At 41.6% G+C, this 24,646-nt stretch overlaps 1 protein-coding gene across 1 annotated transcript in view; it reads left to right on the top strand.

The window, feature by feature from the left end:
* The window catches only part of LOC126161939 (ATP-dependent RNA helicase DDX3X), a 171,368-nt gene that overhangs the window by 114,990 nt on the left and 31,732 nt on the right, over nt 1–24,646 (top strand). The window contains exons 12-13 of the mRNA XM_049918114.1: nt 8,970–9,129; nt 9,270–9,388. Of these exons, the coding sequence (XP_049774071.1) occupies nt 8,970–9,129; nt 9,270–9,388 (279 nt within the window). The remainder of the gene's footprint in view (nt 1–8,969; nt 9,130–9,269; nt 9,389–24,646) is intronic.

Genomic DNA, 24,646 nt, shown 5'->3' on the forward strand with positions numbered 1-24,646 from the left:
AAGTACATTAAGTTTTGGAATTAAAAATAAATAAAGTATTGAAATTTTTTTTTATTATATACAGATGAAAGCCACACTTAAATACTACTTTTCTACGTAGTTTCCATTTAAGTTAAGGCACTTATCGTAGCGATGGACGAGCTTGGAAATTCCTTCATCGTAAAATTCGGCCGCCTGCGCCTTCAACCGCGTGGTTAATCAGTAACCCGGTAGAAATAAGATTTTTGTGGATTTTCTGGAAAGAGGCACTACAATAAACTCTCAAAGGTATTGCCAAACTCTGCACAACCTCAGAAGAGCAATACAAAACAAGCGCAGGGGAAAATTGGGCTCAAAGATCTTGCTGATTCACGACAACGCCCGGGCCCACACGGCAAATGCCACTCGTGAAGTTCTCGAATCTTTTAAGTGGGAGTTGTTTCCTCATCCGCTGTACAGTCCTGACCTGGCACTGAGTGACTTCCACTTATTCCCAGCAGTGAAGAAGTGGTTGGCTATGCAGCGTTTTGATGACGACACACAGTTTCAAGAAGAGGTAACCACATGGTTGAAGGCGCAGGCGGCCGAATTTTGCGACGAAGGAATTTCCAAACTCGTCCATCGCTACGATAAGTGCCTTAATTTAAATGGAAACTATGTAGAAAAGTAGTATTGAAGTGTGGCTTTCATCTGTATTTAATAAAAAAAATTCCAATACTTTATTTATTTTTAATTCCAAAACGTAATGTACTTTGTGGATAGCCCTCGTATTTTAATTTGGCCATTGTATCTAAAAGTTATCAACTGTATTTTCTGTGAGGAGACCAGCCTGCTTTTAGCTTTCAGAACCAGCCTTAATTTCCTTGTGTGCGGAGACCAATCAAGCAAACACTTGCCTAAGGTGGCATCTGCTTTTGATGTGCCGAGCATAAAATGCCTGTCAGTAGCTTTCACATTCATTTTTCTTTCATCTACATCCACATGTGTATCCTGCAAGCCACCGTTTGGTGTGAGACAGAGGGTACCCTGTACCATTACTAGAAATTTCCTTTTCTGTTCACCGGCAAATAGTGAGGGGGAAAAAAGACTGTCCATATGCCTCCGTATGAGCCCTAATTTCATGTCTTTTGTGGTCCTTAGTGGAACGTATGTTGGCAGAAAGTATAATCATTCTGTAGTCAGCCCTAAATGCTGATTCTCTAAATTTTCTCAATAGTGCCCCTCAGAAAGAACATTGCCCTCCCTCCAGTGATTCCCATTTGAGTTCCTGAAGCATCTCTCTTAATACTTCCACATTGTTCGAATCTACCGGTAATAAATCTAGCAACCCGTCTCTGAATTTCTTTGATGTTTTCCTTTAATCCGACCTGGTGCGTGTCCTAAATATCTGAACAGTTGTCAATGGTGGGTCACTTTACTGTCCAATATGCAGTCTCCTTTACGAATGAACCACACTTCCATAAAATTTTCTCAGTAAACAAAAGTTGACCATTTGCCTTTCTAACTATAATTCGTACATTCTCATTCTATTTAATATTGCTTTGTAATGCTACGCCTAGGTATGGAATCGACGTGACTACTAATGCTGTATTTGAACATTATGGGTTTGTTTTTCCTACTCATCTACATTACCTTACATCATCCACATTTAGAGCTAGTTTCTGTTCATCACACCAAATATGAATTTTGTGTTAAGTCATTTTGTATCCTCCTCCAGTCACTCCATGCTGACTCCTTCCCATACACCTCAGCATCATTGACAAACAACCTCCGACTGCTACTTACTCTGACTGCCAGATTAGTTATGTATATAGAAAATAGCGGCCCGATCACACTTCCCTGGGGCATTTGTGATGATACCCTTGCCTCTGGTGAACACTCGCTGTTGAGGACATCATACTTGTTGTGTTACTGAAGAAGTCGTAGAGCTTCTCGCATATCTGGAGAACCTATTCTGTATGCTTGTATGTTTAATGGTCAGCAGTGTGGCGCTGTGTCAAATGCTTCACAGAAAACTAATGATATGGAAACTGCCTATTGGCCCTTCATTCATAAGAGAAGCGCAAGCTGAGTTTCACATGAGTGATGTTTTCTAAAACCTTGCTGAATTGTGGACAGAAACTTTTCCCTCTCAAGGCAGTTTATTATAGTCAAACTGATGTTATGTATATTGGTCTGCAATTTTTCAGGTCCATTCTTTAACCCTTCTCATATACAGGAATCACCTGTGCTTTTTCCAGCACTGGGGCTTTCTGCTGGGCAAGAGATTGTCATTAATACAAGCTAAGTAGGAGCCATTGCTGTAGAGCACTCTCCCTAAAATCAAACTGCGAGTCCATCAAGATGTTGCAACTTATTTGCTTTCAACTCTTTCTGCTATTTCTCTCTGACAGGGATGCTTGTTACTGTGTCCTCCATACAGGAGTCTGTGTGATGGTGAAGTGGTATGTTTGTACAGTACTCCTGTATGAATGAATGATTTCTTAAATGAGTGTTTCAAACTTTGGCTTTAATTTTGCTATATTCTACTGCTGAACCAGACTGGCCAACAAGTGACTGGATAGAAGCCTAGACTGACTTAGCGAAATAATGTAGGCCAGAATAATCTCAGATTCTTGTCAAGATATTTTGTTAAGTTATGATGGTCGTGGTTGTTGTAAGCTTCATTATCGATCTTTTTACAGGTGCACGAATTTATATTAACTTTTGCTTGTTGTGTTTTCCACGTTCTTTTGAACTGTGTGTTCAACAGCTTGTGCTTTCTCAGCATTTTTTGAATTTCATTGTTAACCACAGTGTGTCTACTCCATCCTTAATGTACATACTGGCACATACTTCTCCAGCGTATGATTTGCAATCCATTATGCTTTGCCTGTAACTCCCTCCATGTTCATCGCGCTGGAACAAAATTATGTCAGTTCATTGTCTAAGTGGGATGCTAACAATTATCTATGTACTCTTACTAAAAGAAATAATCTCCTAGCCTTATTGACTGATTTATTAACTTTAGCTACCAAAGTCTCCATGATACCCATGTCACTAATCCCTGTCTCTACTGATGCTATCTGTTTGGTCAGCCCTGTTTGTAGCTGTAACGTCTTTTATGTCCATTGCATGTGGGCTGTTTCATAATCTGCTCAAGATAGCTTTCAGAAAAGTGTTCAAAAGACTGCCTGTATCCTCCCTGCAATGAATCCATAGATGTCCCAGTCTGTCCTCAGTAGGTTAGTCACCTCCAGCTCATATGCATGATCGACCTATTCTGACATCACTGTCTATAGACTTTCCTTCAGTGATTTTAAAATCATCGCAGCAGAATCGGGTGGCCAGTAAAAACAACAAACGATTAACTTGTTTTCACCTAGACATGTTATACTCGACCAGATAGCTTCACTGTCAGGCTCAAATTCGATCTCAGTAGAGACAGTATTTTTGTCAACCTCCTCCTATGGCATAAATCTGTTTTTTGATATATGTTCTATGATTTGCTAAACATCTAAGAACAGTCTACTTAGTTTTAGCTGGCTCTCGGGCCCAAGAATAATTTGAGCATGAGCAGTCTCCTGGAGGGCAGTAAATTTTGGGCTTCATTATGAATACTTTGACAATTTACTGACTAAATTTTGACAATTGAAGTGCTTTCACTGAACAGGGTCTCCTTTCACTATCTGCAAGTCAACTGCCAAGTGTTCACCAGACAACGTCGATCTGTTGCCTAGCCTAAAAAACTCATGATGTGCACTCCCAATTACTCTGCTAACCTAAGTAGCTGCTTCTTTCATGTAGTGCACCCCTCTGACCTATCAGGGGCAGTCCTGCATTTCCCCACCTGATAACGCAGTTCCAGAAATCTACAGCCAAGACTGTCACAGAGTTGATGAAGCTCTAGCTTGAGATGCTCCATTCTTCTCCAAGCCAAAGAACCCTCATCGACTCTGAAAACAGTGCTGCAAGTTGGGAGCTTTGCTTGCACCCCATTCGTGAGGCCAGCAGCCTCCACCACTTCTCTGAGCAGCCTGTATGTAACCTGCACACTTAAGAGCCACAGCCAAGGCCGCCTCCACATCTCAGATGAGGCCCACCAGCAGTCACACAAAGTGCACATTGGCTTCCTTTCCAGCCCTGAGTGCTATCTGCCAAGGGGCTCCATTATGTGCCTAATGTCAGAGGTCCTGATAACAAGTAAATCCTTCCGCTTCCCACTCCATGTACTTGCTCAGACCCTGTTAAAGGAGCTGCCACCTGTCCACACACAGAAGCTTTACCACCTGCCAATCATCCTCCTGTGAGAGAAGATAACTGCATCACGTTCACTAGGATGTACTTCGGCAGCAGAGCTGGTGGTCAAAATAGGCGACACCTTAGGTGTCCCATGTGATGTACCAATATTCTCTGCCACTGCTGCACTCTTAGGCAGTAGCCTGAAGAAGGCTAACTGTCAACAAAAGCACATTCAGCTTTTTGCGAATTGCAGGCAGCTCCTCCTGCAGCCACACTTTGCCTGTGTATGTCCTACACATGCTAGTATTACAACTGAAGAACTGACTGTAAGAGCACAGAAAGAATCCTAGATGTGCAACTTGCTAACCTCTTAATGTGTCGCCAATGAAAGCTGATGCCTTTTGATCTCTGTAGCTGGCTGTTCAGCAGAAAAGAAAGTCACTCTACAGAGTGCCTGGCATCTCTTTGCAGCTAATAATATGCATGATTATTTTTAAGTTAAAAAAAGTACAAAAAATTTAAGAAATAAGCTACTAAGAAAACACAGAAGCAGCTATGTAACTTGCTACTCTCCAGGTGTATACCGGATGGCAGTCAGAGCCTGACTATTCCATGTAATATTGTCCTTTTTTTGTGAAAACAGTGAAATCATGGCTTCCAGAAACCTTAGATTATTGGAGCTTGTTTAAAAAAATAAAATACTCATGAAGTATGTTTTCGGGTCAGTGTTTAAAGAAAGTTCCAGTGAACACTTCATAGAAGTCACAGTAGGCTTCTGTGGGACCTCCTTGTATGAAGCTGTATTCCCTGAATTTGCTGTCTACTGGGTGTCCAAAGTGTAGATTTTAAAATGGAGGAATTTAGACTAATATTTGCAAATGAATTATCTGACAACAAAATAGAGCAGCAAGCTGTGACCTGCTGAGCTTTTTTGTCAGATTTTCCAAATGTTGTATCTCATTCAGGAGTGTTATTTGCAGATAAATGTGTGATACATCACCAGGGTTGCCACAAGTTCAGGAAACTTCAGAAGTGTCAGGGAAATTTGAAAAAACACAAAATCTTATTATTGTTTCAGTAGATGAAATGGTTTATTTATTGAGATGTTGTGCATATTGCTGGCTGGACGCAGCAGAGTTCGTGTGCTGCTTACTACTCCCTCATTCTTACTGCTTCTTCCCTTCCTACCACTCCCTCAGCTTGCACTCATTGCTGCCATCACTTCTTGGCACTAGCCTGGCAGCTGCTGACTAGAGGCAGGGAGGCGTGAGGAGTGGTTTGTTTGGATTTGATTCTTGAAGATTGTTGACACAGTGGCTGGAGATGGCGGTCATGTGTGCACGAGTTGTCAGTGATTGTGTGAATGTATATCTGTGAAATATTGTTTTGGGTATTGCCAAGAATTTAGTTGAGAGTGTTATTGTCTTTTCTATCAGCCTGTCTGCAGCTCAGAGATCATCTTTATGGTGAGTTGCTACCTATCCTCATTAGTATTGGTTCTCAGAGTATTTGCAAAAGTTATGTCGCATGGATTGATCACTGTGGTCTCATTTCAACAACATTGTATCTGTGACACATGAATAGCTGGCCACATGAGTGGACTCCCATGACGGGCCAAAACCGCAAGCCATTTCTGCAGGTGTCCCTAATGGATTGGGCCTGCCAATCTGAAGCCCACTGTTTCCTACCAATGTGCAAGCCCTGCCTATTGGATCTAGTCTCGCCGATCCGTCGCAGGCCGGGTCTGTTTGTGTGTAGTATAATATAATGGATTTTTGTAGTTTATCCACAGATCCAGGACTGTATGCTCCTTGGCTGGCCAGAGGGCACTGGTGATGGATTTCTGGAATTGTGACTGTCTCACCGCAAGTACATTGTACAATGCCACATTTTATACAAATTTTATTTATTCTAGTACATTTTGGCACTTCGAAAATAATTTATATATTAGAAAATATGGACGATAAGAAGAAAACTGTGGCAGTCACAGGTGGCTTGTATGCAGTGTGCTCATGTATTTCTCGAAAGAAAGTCGCGCAGTACCTGTAGAATAATACGAGGGCAGTTCAATAAGTAATGCAACACATTTTTTTTCTCAGCCAATTTTGGTTGAAAAAACCGGAAATTTCTTGTGGAATATTTTCAAACATTCCCGCTTCGTCTCGTATAGTTTCATTGACTTCCGACAGGTGGCAGCGCTGTACGGAGCTGTTAAAATGGCGTCTGTAACGGATGTGCGTTGCAAACAACGGGCAGTGATCGAGTTTCTTTTGGCGGAAAACCAGGGCATCTCAGATATTCATAGGCGCTTGCAGAATGTCTACGGTGATCTGGCAGTGGACAAAAGCACGGTGAGTCGTTGGGCAAAGCGTGTGTCATCATCGCCGCAAGGTCAAGCAAGACTGTCTGATCTCCCGCGTGCGGGCCGGCCGTGCACAGCTGTGACTCCTGCAATGGCGGAGCGTGCGAGAACACTCATTCGAGATGATCGACGGATCACCATCAAACAACTCAGTGCTCAACTTGACATCTCTGTTGGTAGTGCTGTCACAATTGTTCACCAGTTGGGATATTCAAAGGTTTGTTCCCGCTGGGTCCCTCGTTGTCTAACCGAAGACCATAAAGAGCAAAGGAGAACCATCTGTGCGGAATTGCTTGCTCGTCATGTGGCTGAAGGTGACAATTTCTTGTCAAAGATTGGTACAGGCGATGAAACATGGGTTCATCACTTCGAACCTGAAACAAAACGGCAATCAATGGAGTGGCGCCACACCCACTCCCCTACCAAGAAAAATTTTAAAGCCATACCCTCAGCCGGTAAAGTCATGGTTACAGTCATCTGGGACGCTGAAGGGGCTATTCTGTTCGATGTCCTTCCCCATGGTCAAACGATCATTTCTGAAGTGTATTGTGCTACTCTTCAGAAATTGAAGAAACGACTTCAGCGTGTTCGTAGGCACAAAAATCTGAACGAACTTCTCCTTCTTCATGACAACGCAAGACCTCACACAAGTCTTCGCACCCGAGAGGAGTTCACAAAACTTCAATGAACTGTTCTTCCTCATGCACCCTACAGCCCCGATTTCGCACCGTCGGATTTCCACATGTTTGGCCCAATGAAGGACGCAATCCGTGGGAGGCACTACACGGATGATGAAGTACGACGTTGGCTCCGACATCGACCAGTGGAATGGTACCATGCAGGCATACAGGCCCTCATTTCAAGGTGGTGTAAGGCCGTAGCATTGAATGGAGATTACGTTGAAAAATAGTGTCGTGTAGCTAAAAGATTGGGGAATAACCTGGTGTACTTAAATGCTGAATAAAACAACCCCTGTTTAAGAAAAAAAATGTGTTGCATTACTTATTGAACTGCCCTCGTAGACATAACACAGTCGGTAATAACCAACAATAACAAATATGGTATACCAACGTTTTATTGGTAGTCACCTATAGTGTTGGTTTACTCAACTCTTCCCTGCCTTATAAAAGTCTTTATAGAGGCCTTCTTTTTTTCTCAGGTTACTTCTGAAAAGGGTGAAGGTATTTTAAATCTGTCTTGGTACTCTAAGGAAATGTATGTTTTTGTCACCAAATTTGTTTAATTTTATTGAAATGAATTAAGTTATCTTAATGACAAACACACACACACACACACACACACACACACACACACACACACACCATTTGGCTTGCTTTCTCCATCTGAAAACATTTCATTAGAAAAGATGTTGATGTTAGTACTTAAGACAGAAGTCTTTACCTTCTTTGTCAACCTATGTTCTTACTTACTCTTTAGATCTCAAAACTTGTCAGGGAAAAATGCTATAAAAGTTGTCTGAAAATCAGGGAATTTCACTTGGAGAAACTTGTGGCAACCCTGATCACAGTAAATGTATGAGGAATGTAGTTTCTAGTTCAAAGGAAAAATCCAATACAAGCAAGAGTAACAACGGGACCTGCATCATGCTATGTTGAAATAGGCAAGGCTGACATGATACATGCCTGAACTTTGCCATTTCAGACATGCTTATGTGCAGATTTAAATTAATTGACTAAAAACTAAAAATTGACTATTCTTTTTACTTTTTTAAGTGGGTCGTGCATCCAAAATTACTGGATTGAACAACCTCAGTTGTTCTACACTGGTTCTGTTACTGTTCTAATCTCAAACCTGGTGATAAACTGTAATCTGAATAACTTCAGGAGATGATGATGAGTTTGATTTGTCATTTATTGGAATATGGTTAGGATCTAGCAATTGTGTACAAGTAAAACTTGAAACTGTAGGGTTGTCTGCTGCATCATACAGTATTTCGATTAAACATTTACACACTAAGTTGTTTTTCATCAATTGCTGGTGCACATCTTTATGGTCAAATCTCATTGGTCATCTGATAATTGTATTTGCTTTCTGTAGTCAATACATGAGTACAATCTTTGCCCTGAACCCACTGAAAGATTGGGTTATGACTAAAAGTTGAACGTTTCTGATTAGATCAAAAATATCTTCATGCTTTTTATCCTTTGCCTCTATAAACTATACTACTGAGGGCAGTCCCCCTTTTTGGATCGTCCTGTTTGTCAATTAAATGGCAGAATGGTGTTATGGGAGGAACAAGATTGGGTTTTTTTGAGAATTTATTTTCAAAGTGATAGAAAGCCTTAAAGTTAGTAGTGTGTGTACATGTGCAGGAGTTAAAAATTAAATTTTGTTGAGTTGAATTTGATAAACATATTCTAATAAAAAAATGACCTATGTTTTTTAGGTTTGGCAACTTCCTTCTTTAATGAAAAGAACAAGAACCTGGTAAGAGATTTGGTGGAATTGATACAGGAGACAAAACAAGAGTTACCATCATGGTTACAATCCTTGGCTAGTGACTCAAGGATGCCATCGAGTGGAAGACGGGGTGGTAGTAATAAACGGTTAGTTGTAGTACCTTGTTTATGAATTGTCTCTAATCAAGTGAACAACCTTCAAGTTCGTGCACACTTGATGGGGAGATGTAGTTAGGATTTTTATGTAATTGGCAGTTCATAAGTTGATTTTCTTTTTGTTTAAATAGGTTTGGTAGTGGAGGATTTGGTGCTCGTGATTATCGTCAAACAAGTGGTGGCAATCGTTCAGGATCTTCAGGTGGTCGTTCTGGAGGCTACGGCTATGGAGGAGACAGCCATTCTGGAGGTATGTGTTTTCTGTATTGTACTTGTATACATACATGTTTGTACCCATTTTACTGTTTTTTCCTAGTGATGAACAATGCAGATAAAAATCTGGAACTTTGGTATGCAGTACCTCGAAGTATTATAATTAGAACTGACTCGCAGATCTTTAAATAAAAAACTAAATATTTTAGACCTTACTTTCTGGCAAGTAGGTAATATTACACATATTGTTTCAACTACTGTAACCCCATTCATTGTGGGTGAGCTCTTTGGTGTCTTTGTTAGGAATTGCAGACTGTCTTCTAACTAGCACTGTACACATTATGCTTACACTATGCTGCTACCACTTGAGGGTGTGATGTTTTCTTTGATTGGAGCTGAATAGTAATGGTTTAGTTAGTTGGTTATGGTAATAAAATACTGTGTATAAGCTTTTCTTACCTGTTAATATATTTGCTTGCTTGTAGAAATGAAAGCAAGCTACACAACAGACTACTTTGTAGAGGGTAGTAGAGTAGTGAAGAGGAACTACTCTACCATTCTTCACAGACTAGGTAAAACCTAAAACAAAGGTGGATCAATAGTTTGTGCAGCACATAAATTAAAATCAGCATTGCAATGGCAAATGGGACATTTTGAAAGCAAAGGAGTTTCCTGCTAAAATTTGAAGAAAAGATGCAAAGTGTTGTGTATGAAGTAACCATCTATATGGTGCTGAAACATAGTAATAAGGAAAAACGTGGCTGGAGGCATTTGAAATACAGATTTAGTAGAGAAAGAACAAAGACATTGAATGGACAAGATAAAAAATGAGGTGGTATAACTTTTTGGTAAATTCATGAACAAGCCACAGTCATGATAGGTGAATGGCCTTTCTGAGGAGAACCTTGCAACTACACTAAAGGCACATCCAAATTCCGTTACTCATTTCAAGAAGTGTAGTGCAGCATGCTGTAATTTATATTGATTTTGTTTATCTTATTTTTAATTACAGCATCAGTGAATTTGAGTTTGCACTTTTAGTGATATATTTAGCTATTCAGAAATGACTGATAAGCATATCACATTGCAAGAAAATGTGCACAATACAAAGTGGTGGTACTTTTAGAGTGAAGAATGTCTGGTTATTTGTAGCATGAATACAGATTGTTGACACAAAAATAAGTGTTGGCTAATATTGCCAGTCTGAAACCAAGGGCAGAAACCTATAGGAAACTCGAACCTTAAGCCAATAGGACGCATAAGAAAAGGAACATAAAAATAAACCTCTTAGTTTACTCGAGTTGCCAACAAAGAATGCTAAGAATTTTGAGAGGAAACCGGTGACTTCAGACTCCTTTACAAAACCGATAATTTGATAAATGATGGGGGACTTTACATAAATAAAAAAAATAGTGCTGACATTATGCACACACAACAAAATTTTTCCTTGGTGGGAAGCAGTTTTGCAAGACATAATGGGAGAAACAGGATTTATTGAAGAGAGATCTGCAAGTAAAAGGGAGATTCATGTACAGAGAACTTATTTATAAAACTGGTGGTACAGATATTTGATATAAGTAGGGAAATTATGAACAAAGGTGGAAAGCACTTTTATATTGACAAACTTGGGTAGACAACAACACAAATGTTGTCAGGGTCCTGACTTTGAAGGCATCATGGACAATGTTAGTGGAAGCAACAAGATTATTGCGGCGAATGTTGGATCTAAACCTTGGTTTATTTACTAATCTACATCAATGTTATCTTCTTTAAAATATTCCACCATTACCTGTTGTTGACTTGTGCCGTCACACTTCCTATTCCTGAAACATTACTGGAACTTTATATTTTTGGGATACCATTCAATCACTCAGTGATGTGTTTTTAATCCCCAGCACTTGTAAAAGAATGCCCTTTAAGGTTCTCTTTATTTTTTGATGCCTAAAGTAGTCACATGGAGTGAATATGGAGGCTTGTTTTTTGCCAAATGTTCACGAACACACAAGAAAATGTGAGCAGATGAATTATCATGGTGTAAAAGCCATAAATTGATCCTCCAGAAATTGCTGTTGATCTTGTGAGTAGTACCCATATGTGCATTTCACCTTGTGGAAAGAATTAATGGTGCACTATACTATTAAAATTAAAGAAAACTGTGAACATAACCTTTACATTTGACTGTACCTGGTGAGATTTTTTCAGTCTTGAAGATCCATTGTGCTGTCACTGGGAAGATTGGACCTTAGTTTTAAAGTCGCATCCCTCAGCTCATGTTTCGTCACCTATTGTGACCTGTTTTAGTAGTTCTGTATCATTATTGACTTCATCTAATGACTCCTGAGCAACTTTGCGTTCAATGCAAAAAGTTCAACTACTTCCAGAACAATTTCATGCCATGAGCCAGTTGACATGCCACCGTCGTTAGAAAATTTTCTGGTTGCGATTTGACAATATTTCATAATCATTTCTTTCACTTTTCAACATTGGTTGGTGTGCTGTTGCACCCAGGTGCTTGTCATTTTCATCATCACAATGTTCTTCAAAACGATTACAATACTTGTAAAACCTTTTTTTACTCATAGCATACTCACCAAAAGGAATATTTAACATTCCTAAAACTCTGATGCACTTTATTCCTTTCTTATGGCAAAATTTGCTGAAAATTCTCTGATCTGTTATTATTTTAAATAAAAAATAATCACTGATACTATGAAAACACGCACATAATATTTTTAACAGCTGGCAGTACTAAATATATGGCATGGCTAACATTGGACACATACTTTTTGATAGATGTTCACCAATACAGTAACAATAATGTTGTTCGTATCAGACTAATACAACATGTGAATACTTGTATTTCAACAAAGCCCTTAAAAAAAAAAAACTTATCTCAGTGGACATAAAATGCAAGAATAACCCTTAAACTCCAGAAAGTAATTGCACTGTGTTCAAACTAGTAACAGAATTTATCTTTTGTTTTAGGTGGAGGAAGTACACATACATGCATGTACATGAACAGTCATTTGGTTTGTTTTTCCAGTGGAAGGGCCAGTACAATATTGTAAGACAACATGTAGATGGCCTTGCAATGTAGCAGACTATACTGAGAAAATTATAAGAGGAGAAATAATCACTGAGCATAGAAGGAAGGGAAAGAAAAGAAACTGAATAGGACATACAATAAAAATTCGTGGGAGGGGGTTAGGAGAATCTTAGAATGGTATTTGGAGGGGAAGTGTTGACAAGGAATAGGATGTTTCAGATCTTAAATGATGTCATGGGCAGCAGCACAAACAGCATGTAGATGGCCTTGCAATGTAGCAGACTATACTGAGAAAATTATAAGAGGAGAAATAATCACTGAGCATAGAAGGAAGGGAAAGAAAAGAAACTGAATAGGACATACAATAAAAATTCGTGGGAGGGGGTTAGGAGAATCTTAGAATGGTATTTGGAGGGGAAGTGTTGACAAGGAATAGGATGTTTCAGATCTTAAATGATGTCATGGGCAGCAGCACAAACAGCAATGACCTGCCAAAATAAAAGAAAAAATGACAGTGGTGGTATTAAGTTGTATTGTTGATCTAAGATTCTTAAAGTTACTTCATTGTCATGGTTCTCAGTTAAATTAACTTACTGATTACAGCTTTGTGATCTTATTAATCAGGACACTTTCATTCAGCTTTACCAAAACACTTGTTCCTGTCATTATATGCTGACATTTCACTCTTTACTATCAAGGAAATGTTATTTGATAAACTTCACTGTCTGCAGAGTATGTAAGGTCTTAAGTCAAGATCTGTATGTAAGACATCCTCCACAACATTTGAGGTGTGTGAGGAAAGTAATGAGACTGATTTTTTCAGCAGCTGTACACTGGTGGAGTCATTCCCAGTTCCGGTAGCAGTGCTGAAAGGCTTGAGCTGGTAGGGCCTTTGACATGTCAGAAACATTCTTTCGAATGTTCTCCATGGTGCCAAAATGATGTTCTACTAAGACAGTTTTTAGTTTCGGAAAAAGAATAAGTCACAAGGACTCGGATCAGGTGAATAGAAGGTCTGCAGAACAACAGGAATGCCTTTTGAGGTCAAAAATTCCATGATGGAAGTTGACTTTGGACACTGTCACGATGCAGCATTCACTTGTCTGTGATGTCTGGTCTAACTCGATCCACCCTTTTCCTGAGCTTTTCAAGGAGCTCTTTGTAAAGCACTCTGTTTCAATTTTTCTAAGGTTGTACTCTCCGATTTCCAAAGTTTAACAAAAACTTGATGGCGTAACATTGCTCTAAATTCCGCTGTTCAATTTTCGTAACACGCATCAAACGTACCTTCACTGATCACAGTCTCAAAAATCATGTGATGGCTGTAAGGAGCTGAATCGCAGACTGAGCACATCTGGAAGGGATGAACACACTGCTCTACACAGGTAGAACAACACAGCATTACCAGGTCGCTTGCAGTGCTTTCAGTCTCATCATGCTATTGAAAGTTTTCTTGTATTAAAGACTCATGTCTAATTTAAAAAATGGATTTTTTATACTCATTTGACTACAGGAGCTGTTAATGCAGCTGTCTTTCCACTTCTTTGAGTATGGAGGAATTGTTCTTCCAGTAAATCACCTCAGTTACTATCTGTATTTGTGTGTAGTAACAAATACCTTGATATTGTGTTTTTGCCACCACTGTAGTCCAGTCAGTGAAGCAAAATTACGCGGAAAAATCACATAATCTCAAATATTTGCACAGTGCTAGGAGGGAGTGTCAAGAACATACTAACCGTCCTGACCGGTATGGTGTGAGTTTTGGGTTGGGAGAGGTGTTTAAAGGGCACTTTTGTGTTTTTCTTGATAAACTCGAAAACCGCTGCTTCTAATGAAAATTTGTCCCAGTACAAAATTAAACTGCAATAAATTGCTTGCAAAAAAGTCCTAATCTTTTTTTCCTCTAGAACTAATAGCTCCTGCATTGCAAGGGCTAGAAAAATCAGTTACAAAAAATATTGATCTAACAGCATGAAATTGTTACTTTTAAATGAAGTGTGTTAAAAACAAATATTACGTGTGTGTTCCACATCTAAGTGCAGTAGTGCCATATTAAGGGACAAATTGTGTTCTGGTGGTGTAACAGTATGGAGGGGGAGGTGCATGTGCTAGGAGTGCCAGGGAAGGTAGGTTACCACGTTGTGGTCATTCACTTCTTTCCTTCGTAGGTCTGCCAAATTAGGACTGCGAAAGCCATTGCCCATTCTGATCTACCCCATTATGTCACAAGAAGCAAGTACAAGATATTGTACAAAGCAATACTGACCCTCCACAATGTGCTTTATGAATCAGTGGCTACACAGTGCGCGCGCGCGCGCACACACACACACACACACACACACACACACACACACACACACACACACGCCTGAGGGTGTTTATGTTCCACAAAATGCAGGAATGCTACATCAAAAGGATCTTGGAAGTTAGTGACAACACTAACACAAGTAATGCATATGGACAGAATCTACATTATCCCTGTGCTCGGTTTTAGATTGCTGGAGGGGAAATCTTAGTCATCCTGTACAGCAGCTGCAGTGTTCTTCCAGGAAAGGCAACTTCTCCCACCATGAGCGCTGCTTGCTTTTCAGATTACTGACAGACTATATCTCCCTAGTAATTCCTAGCCAGTTCCTGTGTGTGGAGTAACAAAATAACTTCACTGAGCATGTGTTTATATAGTGGAGTTATTTTTGGTTTATTAAGTGAGTACTTGCTTGCAGTTCTTAAGTCGTTATGTATCGTTAAACAGTTGGAGCAGTCATCTGTCTATCATATAGAAGAGCCTTTGCAAGTGTATCATGCTGTCAATAAGTATTTGACAATGGAAATTTCATTGTCTCCACTATCACCATGTGGAAATACTTTCTGCAGAACGCATGGTGTCAAACGCTTCACCCCCGTCTTAATTCTACCAATATCTAAGGAGGCCCAGAGGCTTAAAGTGTGTCTCGTTGTGACAGCAGGTGGTTCTTGGTGGGTTCATGCTTGGCTACCATGGGGCCCCAGCCTTTGCAGCATCTTTTCCTCTGCGTGCTGCATTTTTATCCTCTTGCTGTTCTTTTTTCCCTTCCTTGGGAACATGTCTGGGATATTTTTGGAAATGTGTTCTGCATATTCAGTAGCTGATATCAGAACTGTCTCTCCACTGTTTTCCATTCCTTTTTTTCTTTCTTTGTTTCCCGTCTCCTATCCTCCTTCCACTTCTACATTTGAGGGCGCTCTTTTTCTTCTTCCTCCGTATGTGTTCCTGAAGGACAGCCAATGCATCTGATGCATAATGTGTGACTGGGTAATGCGTAATTCCCAGCCATGGGTTGACAGGTAGGGTTCGCTTGTACCCCCCTGGTACAGGCCAGGCCCAAGGAGGGGTGATTACCTGAGCTGCTTGCTACCTTCCCAAATTGCCAATTGGTCTCTGTCACATATTCAGAAGGTGTGACCTTAGGTGTGAACAATCACCTAAGGCAGGTGCACCCCCTTCTGAGGGGGCTCCCAGTTCAGAAGGAGCACACTATCGGAGATGCTGGCAATCATAGGGGATTTTCTCGCAGTTAGCCAATCATCTTCGCAGTCAGTGTCTACCAAACATAAAATGAATGAGGCTAACAATTCAAAGACCCTCCCAGCTGCACCACAGTTCCTCGTGGTTTGACGCACTGAAGGCTGTCAGTCCTTTGCTACGGTAAATCCGTTCATTATTCAGAAAGGTGTTGATGCAATTGCCAGCTCTGTGAAATTCTGTTCCCGTTTACGAAATGGCACTTTGCTTTTAGAGACTGCTTCAAATTTTAAAGCACATCAACTGCTTGCAGCTTCTCTCAACAGCTATCTTGTTCATGTCAAGGCCCATCGAACGTTGAATTCATCCCGTGGTGTTAACTTACACTAGGCTATTTGATGGTCTGACTGAGGCAGAAATCCGGATGTACCTCTCTGATCAGGGTGTCATTGCAGTCCATTGGGTGATGGAAAAGGTAGATACATCCTTACTGCCCACACACACACTATTTTTCTCACTTTAAATAGTGTGTTGCTTCTGTCAAAGATCAAAGGAGGCTATGATGCTATCACCATCCAACTGTACACTCCAAACCTGATGTGCTGTTACCAGTATCATCATTACAATAAAACTCGAATCTCCTTTTGACACCTGGCCAAATGTATAACCTGTGGTAGGGATGCTCACGAGGTTGATTGTTTGTCTCCTTCTCCCCACTGTATCAGCTGCAATGCCGATCAAGCCGTCACCTCCAAAGATTTTCTGGTGTTTCTTGATGATCGGGCTGTCAAGGAGATGTGGGTGAAAGAGAAAGTGCCTTCTCGGTCACTCGCAAGTTTTTGGCTAGTTAGAAACACTACGGTCTCTCTCTCGGCACGTACAGTACTGTTCTTATATCTTGCTCCACAAAGGACATGGCCACACATACATGTGACCTCAAATTCATCACCACTGTTGTGAAGTCGCCCCGTGTCATGGTAGCATCCCCGTCTTCTCTTCCAACTGTGCAATAGGCCACAAAACTTTCGCCTAATGGGTGGAAGTCACCTGCTGCACAACAGGCAGGCCAGAAAGGGCAGGAGGACTACTCCTGCAACTTCCTATGTTCCTCCAGCCAACAAACATCTTAGTCTTCCTCTGCCAACCAAAAAGGCTGCAAGAAGTGAAACAAAGGCAAACAGTCTTCTCGTTTGCCAACTTGGAGATCATCTTCAACAGTGTCACCCCGTGATACACTCGCCTGGCCGATCTCTCTGTCGCCAATGCACACCACTAACCATTATCCTACCCTGGACTCAGACTGACATCGAGTGAATGCCGAAACCTCTGTAGACCTTGTTGAGCGGGATCCTGCACCCTGTGCACCTTGTAGCAGCAAGTCTTCGAAGGCTGGCACTCAGCAACAGCCGCCGAGGGGACACCCCTTTACTTTTCCCCGCCTGCCCTCTCCATTATGACTCTCCTCCAGTGGAACGTTTGCGGCCTTCAATCCAATTAAGAGAACTTACATCTTCTCTTAGAAGTGCAGCATCCGCTTGTTCTCTGCCTCCAGGAAACAAAATTGCATTCTCATGACCACTTTGAGCTCTCAAATTTCTTCCCAGTCCACTTTGACCTTCTCCCCAAGGACAGCATTCCATCTCATAGGGAAGTCATGTTGCACACCGGGGATGTTGTTCATAGTCAACCTGTCTTCCTGACTACCTGGCTTCAAGCTGTTGCAGTGCGCGTTTTCCTTCTTCACTTTACCTTTTCCCATTTCTCTTTGTACCATTCACATACCTCCGTCATTAGATGTCGCCAGGACAGACTTCCTCTAGCTTATTGGCCAACTCCTTTGTGCTGTTTGGTGACTTTAATGCGTGCCATCCCCTTGGGAGTTCTCCCAGAACCTTTCAGAGAGGTGCCCTCTTGGCTGACCTTCTTAATCACTTTAACCTCATCTGCCTTAACACAGGGGCACCCATGTTCCTTTCAGACTTCACTCACATCTATTCCCATTTGGACCTCTCCTGCACTACCCTACTTGCCCATCATCTCGAGTAGTCCGTTCTCTCTGACAAGTATGCAAGCGACCATTTCCTGTGTGCTATCCAATTGCTGACTCATACCCCCACCTGCATGCACACCCAAATGACAGCTTTCTGGGACTGGCTGGAGGCCTTATTCCTCCCTGGCAACCTTCGATGAACATAGTTTCCGCCAGTTGCGATGACCTTTGCGATGACCAGGTATAATATCTTACAAACATTATCCTTACCACTGCAGCATGTTCCATTCCCCACAGTTCCTCTTCACTGCACTGTGTCCTGGTCCCTTGGTGGACTGAGGTGTCCGCCACACATTTCACGCCCACAAATGTGCTCTCTAAGTTTTTAACTGTCATCCTATTGATGGCCAACCACATTCGTTACAAGCAGTTGGGTGCACAGTGTTGTCGCATTCTTCAGGATAGCAAAAAGAGCTCAGGGTGTACACACTCCGGGAAATCTGGGAAAAACCCAGAAATGTTTTCATCTGGTAGAAAACAGGGGAAAACCCATAAATTTTTTACAATTATGGGTACTTTTTATTGTTTCCCCGTCATCCCGTCTGTGCTAGGTCGGATGGGGAGACATTCATCACCACAAAGCCGTTGCTTTTCGTGGAAAACATCGAGGACAATGTTGGTGAAGTGGAGTCTTTAAGTAAGATGCGGTCGGGCTCCCTGTTGATCAAAGCTGCTTCTGCCGAGCAGTCCACAGCTCTTTGTGTCTATGATCGTCTTGGTAATATCCCAGTGTCTATCACTCTTCACCAATCTCTGAATGTTGTCCAGGGAGTAATTTTTCTTAGGGACCTCATCCTGCAAACTGATAAGGAACTTGGAGCTAATATGGAGCGGCGTGGCTTTCATTTTGTTTGACGCATCAGAAGTCATCAGAAGGGTCACAAAGACACCGATACTGGCACCTTCATTCTGGCTTTCGAGAGAAGGTCAAGGTTATGTGCTACAGATGTGACGTGAAGCCGTACGTCCCTCCACCTATGCGGTGCTTGCGTCTTGAGCTTGCGTCTTGAGCTTGCGTCTTGAGCTTGCGTCTTGAGCTTGCGTCTTGAGCTTGCGTCTTGAGCTTGCGTCTTGAGCTTGCGTCTTGAGCTTGCGTCTTGAGCTTGCGTCTTGAGCTTGCGTCTTGAGCTTGCGTCTTGAGCTTGCGTCTTGAGCTTGCGTCTTGAGCTTGCGTCTTGAGCTTGCGTCTTGAGCTTGCGTCTTGAGCTTGCGTCTTGAGCTTGCGTCTTGAGCTTGCGTCTTGAGCTTGCGTCTTGAGCTTGCGTCTTGAGCTTGCGTCTTGAGCTTGCGTCTTGAGCTTGCGTCTTGAGCTTGCGTCTTGAGCTTGCGTCTTGAGCTTGCGTCTTGAGCTTGCGTCTTGAGCTTGCGTCTTGAGCTTGCGTCTTGAGCTTGCGTCTTGAGCTTGCGTCTTGAGCTTGCGTCTTCCTGTTGTACGGTGGTCTCTTTGTTTGGTGACTGTGGCAACCCACTCCATGAGGGAGGCTCCTGTGTTCCGCCACCTGTGTGTGTCAGTTGTGCTGGCTGCCACTCCCGTCGCTCGCCAGATTGCCTGGATTACAAGCAAGAGAAGAAGATCCAAAAGTACAAATCTCTGGATCACCTCTCAGCTGCCATTGAATATTAAAACGGGATATGAGATCATTTCAGTTTGCCCTTACATACCCAATCATACGTGTTGCTATTGGTGTCAGCAGTTTAATCATACCAGCCAGTCGTGTTCCAATACAGCCAAATGCGTTACATGTGGCAAGGATTCCCATGAGGATGATTGTCCACCTCCATCCCCTCGTTGCACCAACTCTAAGGGCAACCATGCTGCTTCCTCTAGAGATTGCCCTATTTTCAAAGATGAACGAATTATTCAGGAAACCCGAGTTAATGAAAGGCGTCTACCTTTGCTGATCGTAAGTAGAAAGCCTACTGTGCTCCCAGTGGGTAAATACAGCACTGTGCTTGCCTCTCCTCGACGTACTAAGGAGATAGCCACACAGACGTGCGATCTCACCCACGGTAGTCAGATCGGCCAACCCAAAGATCACCCGCTCAACCTCCCTGCTATCACCTGCCCTCTCCAAGGCTCAACATTCATTGCGTTAAACCACAGTCCCCAAAATCGGATTCCCGGACCTCCAAAAAAGAGCCTACTTGTGAAGATCTTTTACGTACCCAACCTCACAACCATTGACTCCTCCCTCTTCTCAACACCCTGCTTCAAAGAAGGCTGATAAGAAACATAGTTCCTCTCCTTCTCCTCTAAAGCATGTCTCATCTACAGTGCCACCCAGCGGTAGCCACCCTTGGCTGTCTTCCGTGCCACCTAGATGCACCGCTGGTGCCTGATCGGCCAGCCGATCGCTTGCGGCAGGAGCTGTCTCTGAACAACCTATGGATCAGGATCTCCTGCCTTTGGCAGAATGCTGTTCCATGCTGTCGGCTGCCAGCTCTAATCGGTCGTTGAGTTGACAGCAACCGTGGTGAGATTTTTTGTTTTTCTGTCCACCCTATGTCAATTACCCATTGTAATATCTGCGGAATTCACTCCAATCGAGATGAATTGTTGATCCTCTTACAGTCCTGCTCCCCGGTCGTCTTCTACCTTCAGGAAACAGTTACGTCCCCATGATCACTTCCCTCATTTCCAGTTGGTCCGGTTTGATCTCCCCAGCACACGGGGGACTTATGATTCTTCTCCATGATACTGTCCAACATCACCCAATCCTCTTTAAAGAGTTCCTTCCAAGTTGTCGCTGTACGTCTTTCCCTTTCAGGATACACCTTCTCTCTTTGTACCATATACATTCCCTCATCCACTCTAATGGCAAGAGCCGATCTCCTCCATCTTATTGGTCAGCTCCCACCCCCATATTTGCTGGTTGGAGACTCCAAGGCCCACTACCCACTTTGGGATTCTCCGCATCCTCATCCAAGAGGTTCCCTATTGCTTGACCTTTTCCACAAAGTGGATCTTATTTATTTATTTATTTATTGTTTCGTGGGACCACATTAAGGAGAAGTCTCCATGGTCATGGAACGAGTCAATACATGAAATTATAACACGATTGTAGAAACAGATAAAATGAAATATAAGAAACATATTCAGGCAACACGTCATTAGTTTAAATAAAGAAAATCAAGAATGTAACACTGGAATTTGCTTAATTTTTTAGCTCTTCCAGAAGCTCCTCAACAGAATAGAAGGAGTGAGCCATGAGGAAACTCTTCAGTTTAGACTTAAAAGCGTTTGAGCTACTGCTAAGATTTTTGAGTTCTTGTGGTAGCTTATTGAAAATGGATGCAGCAGAATACTGCACTCCTTTCTGCACAAGAGTCAAGGAAGTGCATTCCACATGCAGATTTGATTTCTGCCTAGTATTAACTGAGTGAAAGCTGCTAACTCTTGGGAATAAGCTAATATTGCTAACAGCAAACGACATTAAAGAAAATATATACTGTGAGGGCAATGTCAGAATTCCCAGACTATTGAATAGGGGTCGACAAGAGGTTCTAGAACTTACACCACACATAGCTCGAACAGCCCGTTTTTGAGCCAAAAGTACCCTTTTTGAATCAGAAGAATTGCCCCAAAAAATAATAGCATATGACATAAGCGTATGAAAATATGTGAAGTAGACTACTTTTCGTGTTGAAATGTCACTTATTTCAGATACAGTTCTAATGGTAAATAAAGCGGCATTTAGTTTCTGAACAAGATCCTGAACATGGGCTTTCCACAACAACTTACTGTCTATCCGTACGCCTAGGAACTTGAACTGTTCCGTCTCGCTTATAACATGCCCATTCTGTCTGATTAAAATATCAGTTCTCTTTGAATTGTGAGTTAGAAACTGTAAAAACTGAGTCTTACTGTGATTTAGCATCAAATTATTTTCCACAAGCCACGAACTTATTTCATGAACTACATTATTTGATAATGTTTCAATATTACACACAAGATCCTTCACTACCAAGCTGGTGTCATCAGCAAACAGAAATATTTTTGAATCACCTGTAATACTAGAAGGCATATCATTTATATAAATAAGAAACAGCAGTGGCCCCAGCACCGATCCTTGGGGAACGCCCCATTTAACAGTGCCCCATTGGGACTGAACATCATTACCACTCTCAATATTGCGGAGAATTACCTTCTGCTTTCTGTTCTTAAAGTAATAGGCGAACCAATTGTAAGCTACTCCCCTTACTCCATAATGTTCCAACTTCTGCAGTAATATTTTGTGGTCAACACAGTCGAAAGCCTTCGTTAAATCAAAGAAAATACCTAACGTTCGCAACCTTTTATTTAATCCGTCCAAAACCTCACAGAGAAAAGAGACTATAGCATTTTCAGTTGTTAAGCCATTTCTAAAACCAAACTGTACATTTGACAGCAAATTATGTGAATTTAAATGCTGCAGTAACCTTGTATATACAACCCTCTCGATAACTTTAGCAAACACCGATGGCATAGAAATAGGTCTATAATTATCAACATTATCCCTGTCTCCCTTTTTATAAAGTGGCTTCACTACCGAGTACTTTAATCGGTCAGGAAACCGACCACTCCTAAAGGAAAAGTTACAGATATGGCTAAGTACTGGGCTAACATACATAGAACAATACTTCAGTATTCTGCTAGATACCCCGTCATATCCATGAGAGTTCTTGGTCTTTAGTGATTTAATTATTAACTCAATCTCCCTCTTGTCAGTATCATGGAGGAGCATTTCAGGTAACAGTCTCTGAACACTTTTTTCTACGAGCGCTATATGATTCCCTGTTGGGACTAGGTTTCTATTTAGTTCACCTGCAATATTCGGAAAGTGATTATTAAATACTGTACATATATGCGACTTATCAGTAACACGGACATTCCCACTACGCACTGATTCTATATCCTCGACCTGTCTCTGCAGACCAGCCACTTCCTTTACGACTGACCATATGGTTTTAATTTTATCCTGAGACTTAGCTATTCTATCTGCATACCACATAATTTTTGCCTTCCTAATAACTTTTTTAAGCACCTTACAATACTGTTTGTAATGGGCTACTGCATTTAGATTGTGACTGTTTCTAACGTTTTGATATAATTGCCACTTTGTTCTACAAGATATTCTTATACCTTTAGTCAGCCACCCAGGCTGCCTGTTTGTGCTAGTACCCTGTTTTGAACGTTCTAACGGAAAGCAACTTTCAAAGAGCACGAGAAAAGGCTTGAGGAAAGCATTATATTTATCGTCTACTGTATCAGCACTATAAACATCTTGCCACTCTTGTTCCTTGATAAGGTTTACAGAAGTCTCTACAGCAACTGGATCAGCTTTCCTAAAACGTTGGTAACTATATTTAACCTTCGTTGCAGCACAAAAATCTTTTAGACTTAAAGTTTGTGCATCATGATCTGAAAGGCCATTCACCATTCTGCTAACAGAATGCCCTTCTAGTAATGACGAATGAACAAAAATATTGTCTATGGTTGTTCTACTGTTCCCTTGCACTCTCGTGGGAAAGAATACGGTTTGCATAAGATTATATGAATTAAGGAGGTCTACCAGCATCCTTTTCCTTGCACAATCATTTATACAATTTATATTGAAGTCACCACATATAACTAACTTTTTGTAGTTCCTATAAAGTGGACCAAGAACCTCCTCTAGCTTCAGCAAAAACATTGTGAAATCGGAGTCTGGGGATCTATAAATAACAACAGTAAGAAGTTTAGCTCCACTAAATTTAACCACACCTGCACAACATTCAAACACCTTTTCAGTGCAGTGCTTTGAAACATCAATTGACTCAAATGGGATACCGTTTTTTACGTACATGGCTACTCCCCCACACCGCAAAGAGCTCCTAGAAAAGCTGCCAGCCAACCTGTATCCTGGTAAAGGAAGCCTCTGAATTACCTCCTTATTTAAGAAGTGTTCAGATATACCAATAACTTCAGAGTCAACATCTATAAGTAATTCACTAACTTTATCTCTAATGCCTTGTATGTTTTGATGAAATATACTAATTCCCTCATTAATCGGATACCTAAGCTTTGTCGAAAGTGGTTTCTTTGTTAGAGAGACTTCCCTTAAGCAGGAATACCTGTCAGCTGACTTCACTCTAAAAAAGGTACAGCTCTAACACCCACAACTACTGGAATTTTCCCATGAGTGATCCCACCACCCCCACCTATGCTGTCACCTATAAGCTTTGCCAACCTCCCCTTTCCATACCTGTTGAGGTGCAGGCCATGTCGAGTGAAACCCGTCCTGCTGATAGACTCCACCGACACCACTGAAATGTGACTCATGCCTTCTGTCATTAGCGCACCCCCAAGTCTCATGTTATTACGCCTGACGGCTGTATTAAGATGAGGCCGATCGTGACGCTGAAACAGTTCCACGAAATGCACATTCGTGTTGCCAGTCTGAGTGGCTATCTTTTCCAGGTCACCATCTATGTCATAATCCCCATCCATGTCATAATCCCCATCCCTGTCAATACTATTACCAGCCCCGCCCACAATCGCTACCTGATCCTCTTTTGTAAAATCCCTACATAACCCCCCCTATGTTAAGTCACCTGAGCCAATCCAGCATTAGGCTTCACAATGCTGGTGACCTGGTACTCACTCCCCAAAACTTCCTGCAACTGCTCGCCTACACCTCTACCATGAGAACTACCTAACAGCAGAACCTTCTTCTTT

The sequence above is a fragment of the Schistocerca cancellata genome, chromosome 2, assembly GCF_023864275.1.
Source record: "Schistocerca cancellata isolate TAMUIC-IGC-003103 chromosome 2, iqSchCanc2.1, whole genome shotgun sequence".
NCBI classification, from domain to species: domain Eukaryota; kingdom Metazoa; phylum Arthropoda; class Insecta; order Orthoptera; family Acrididae; genus Schistocerca; species Schistocerca cancellata.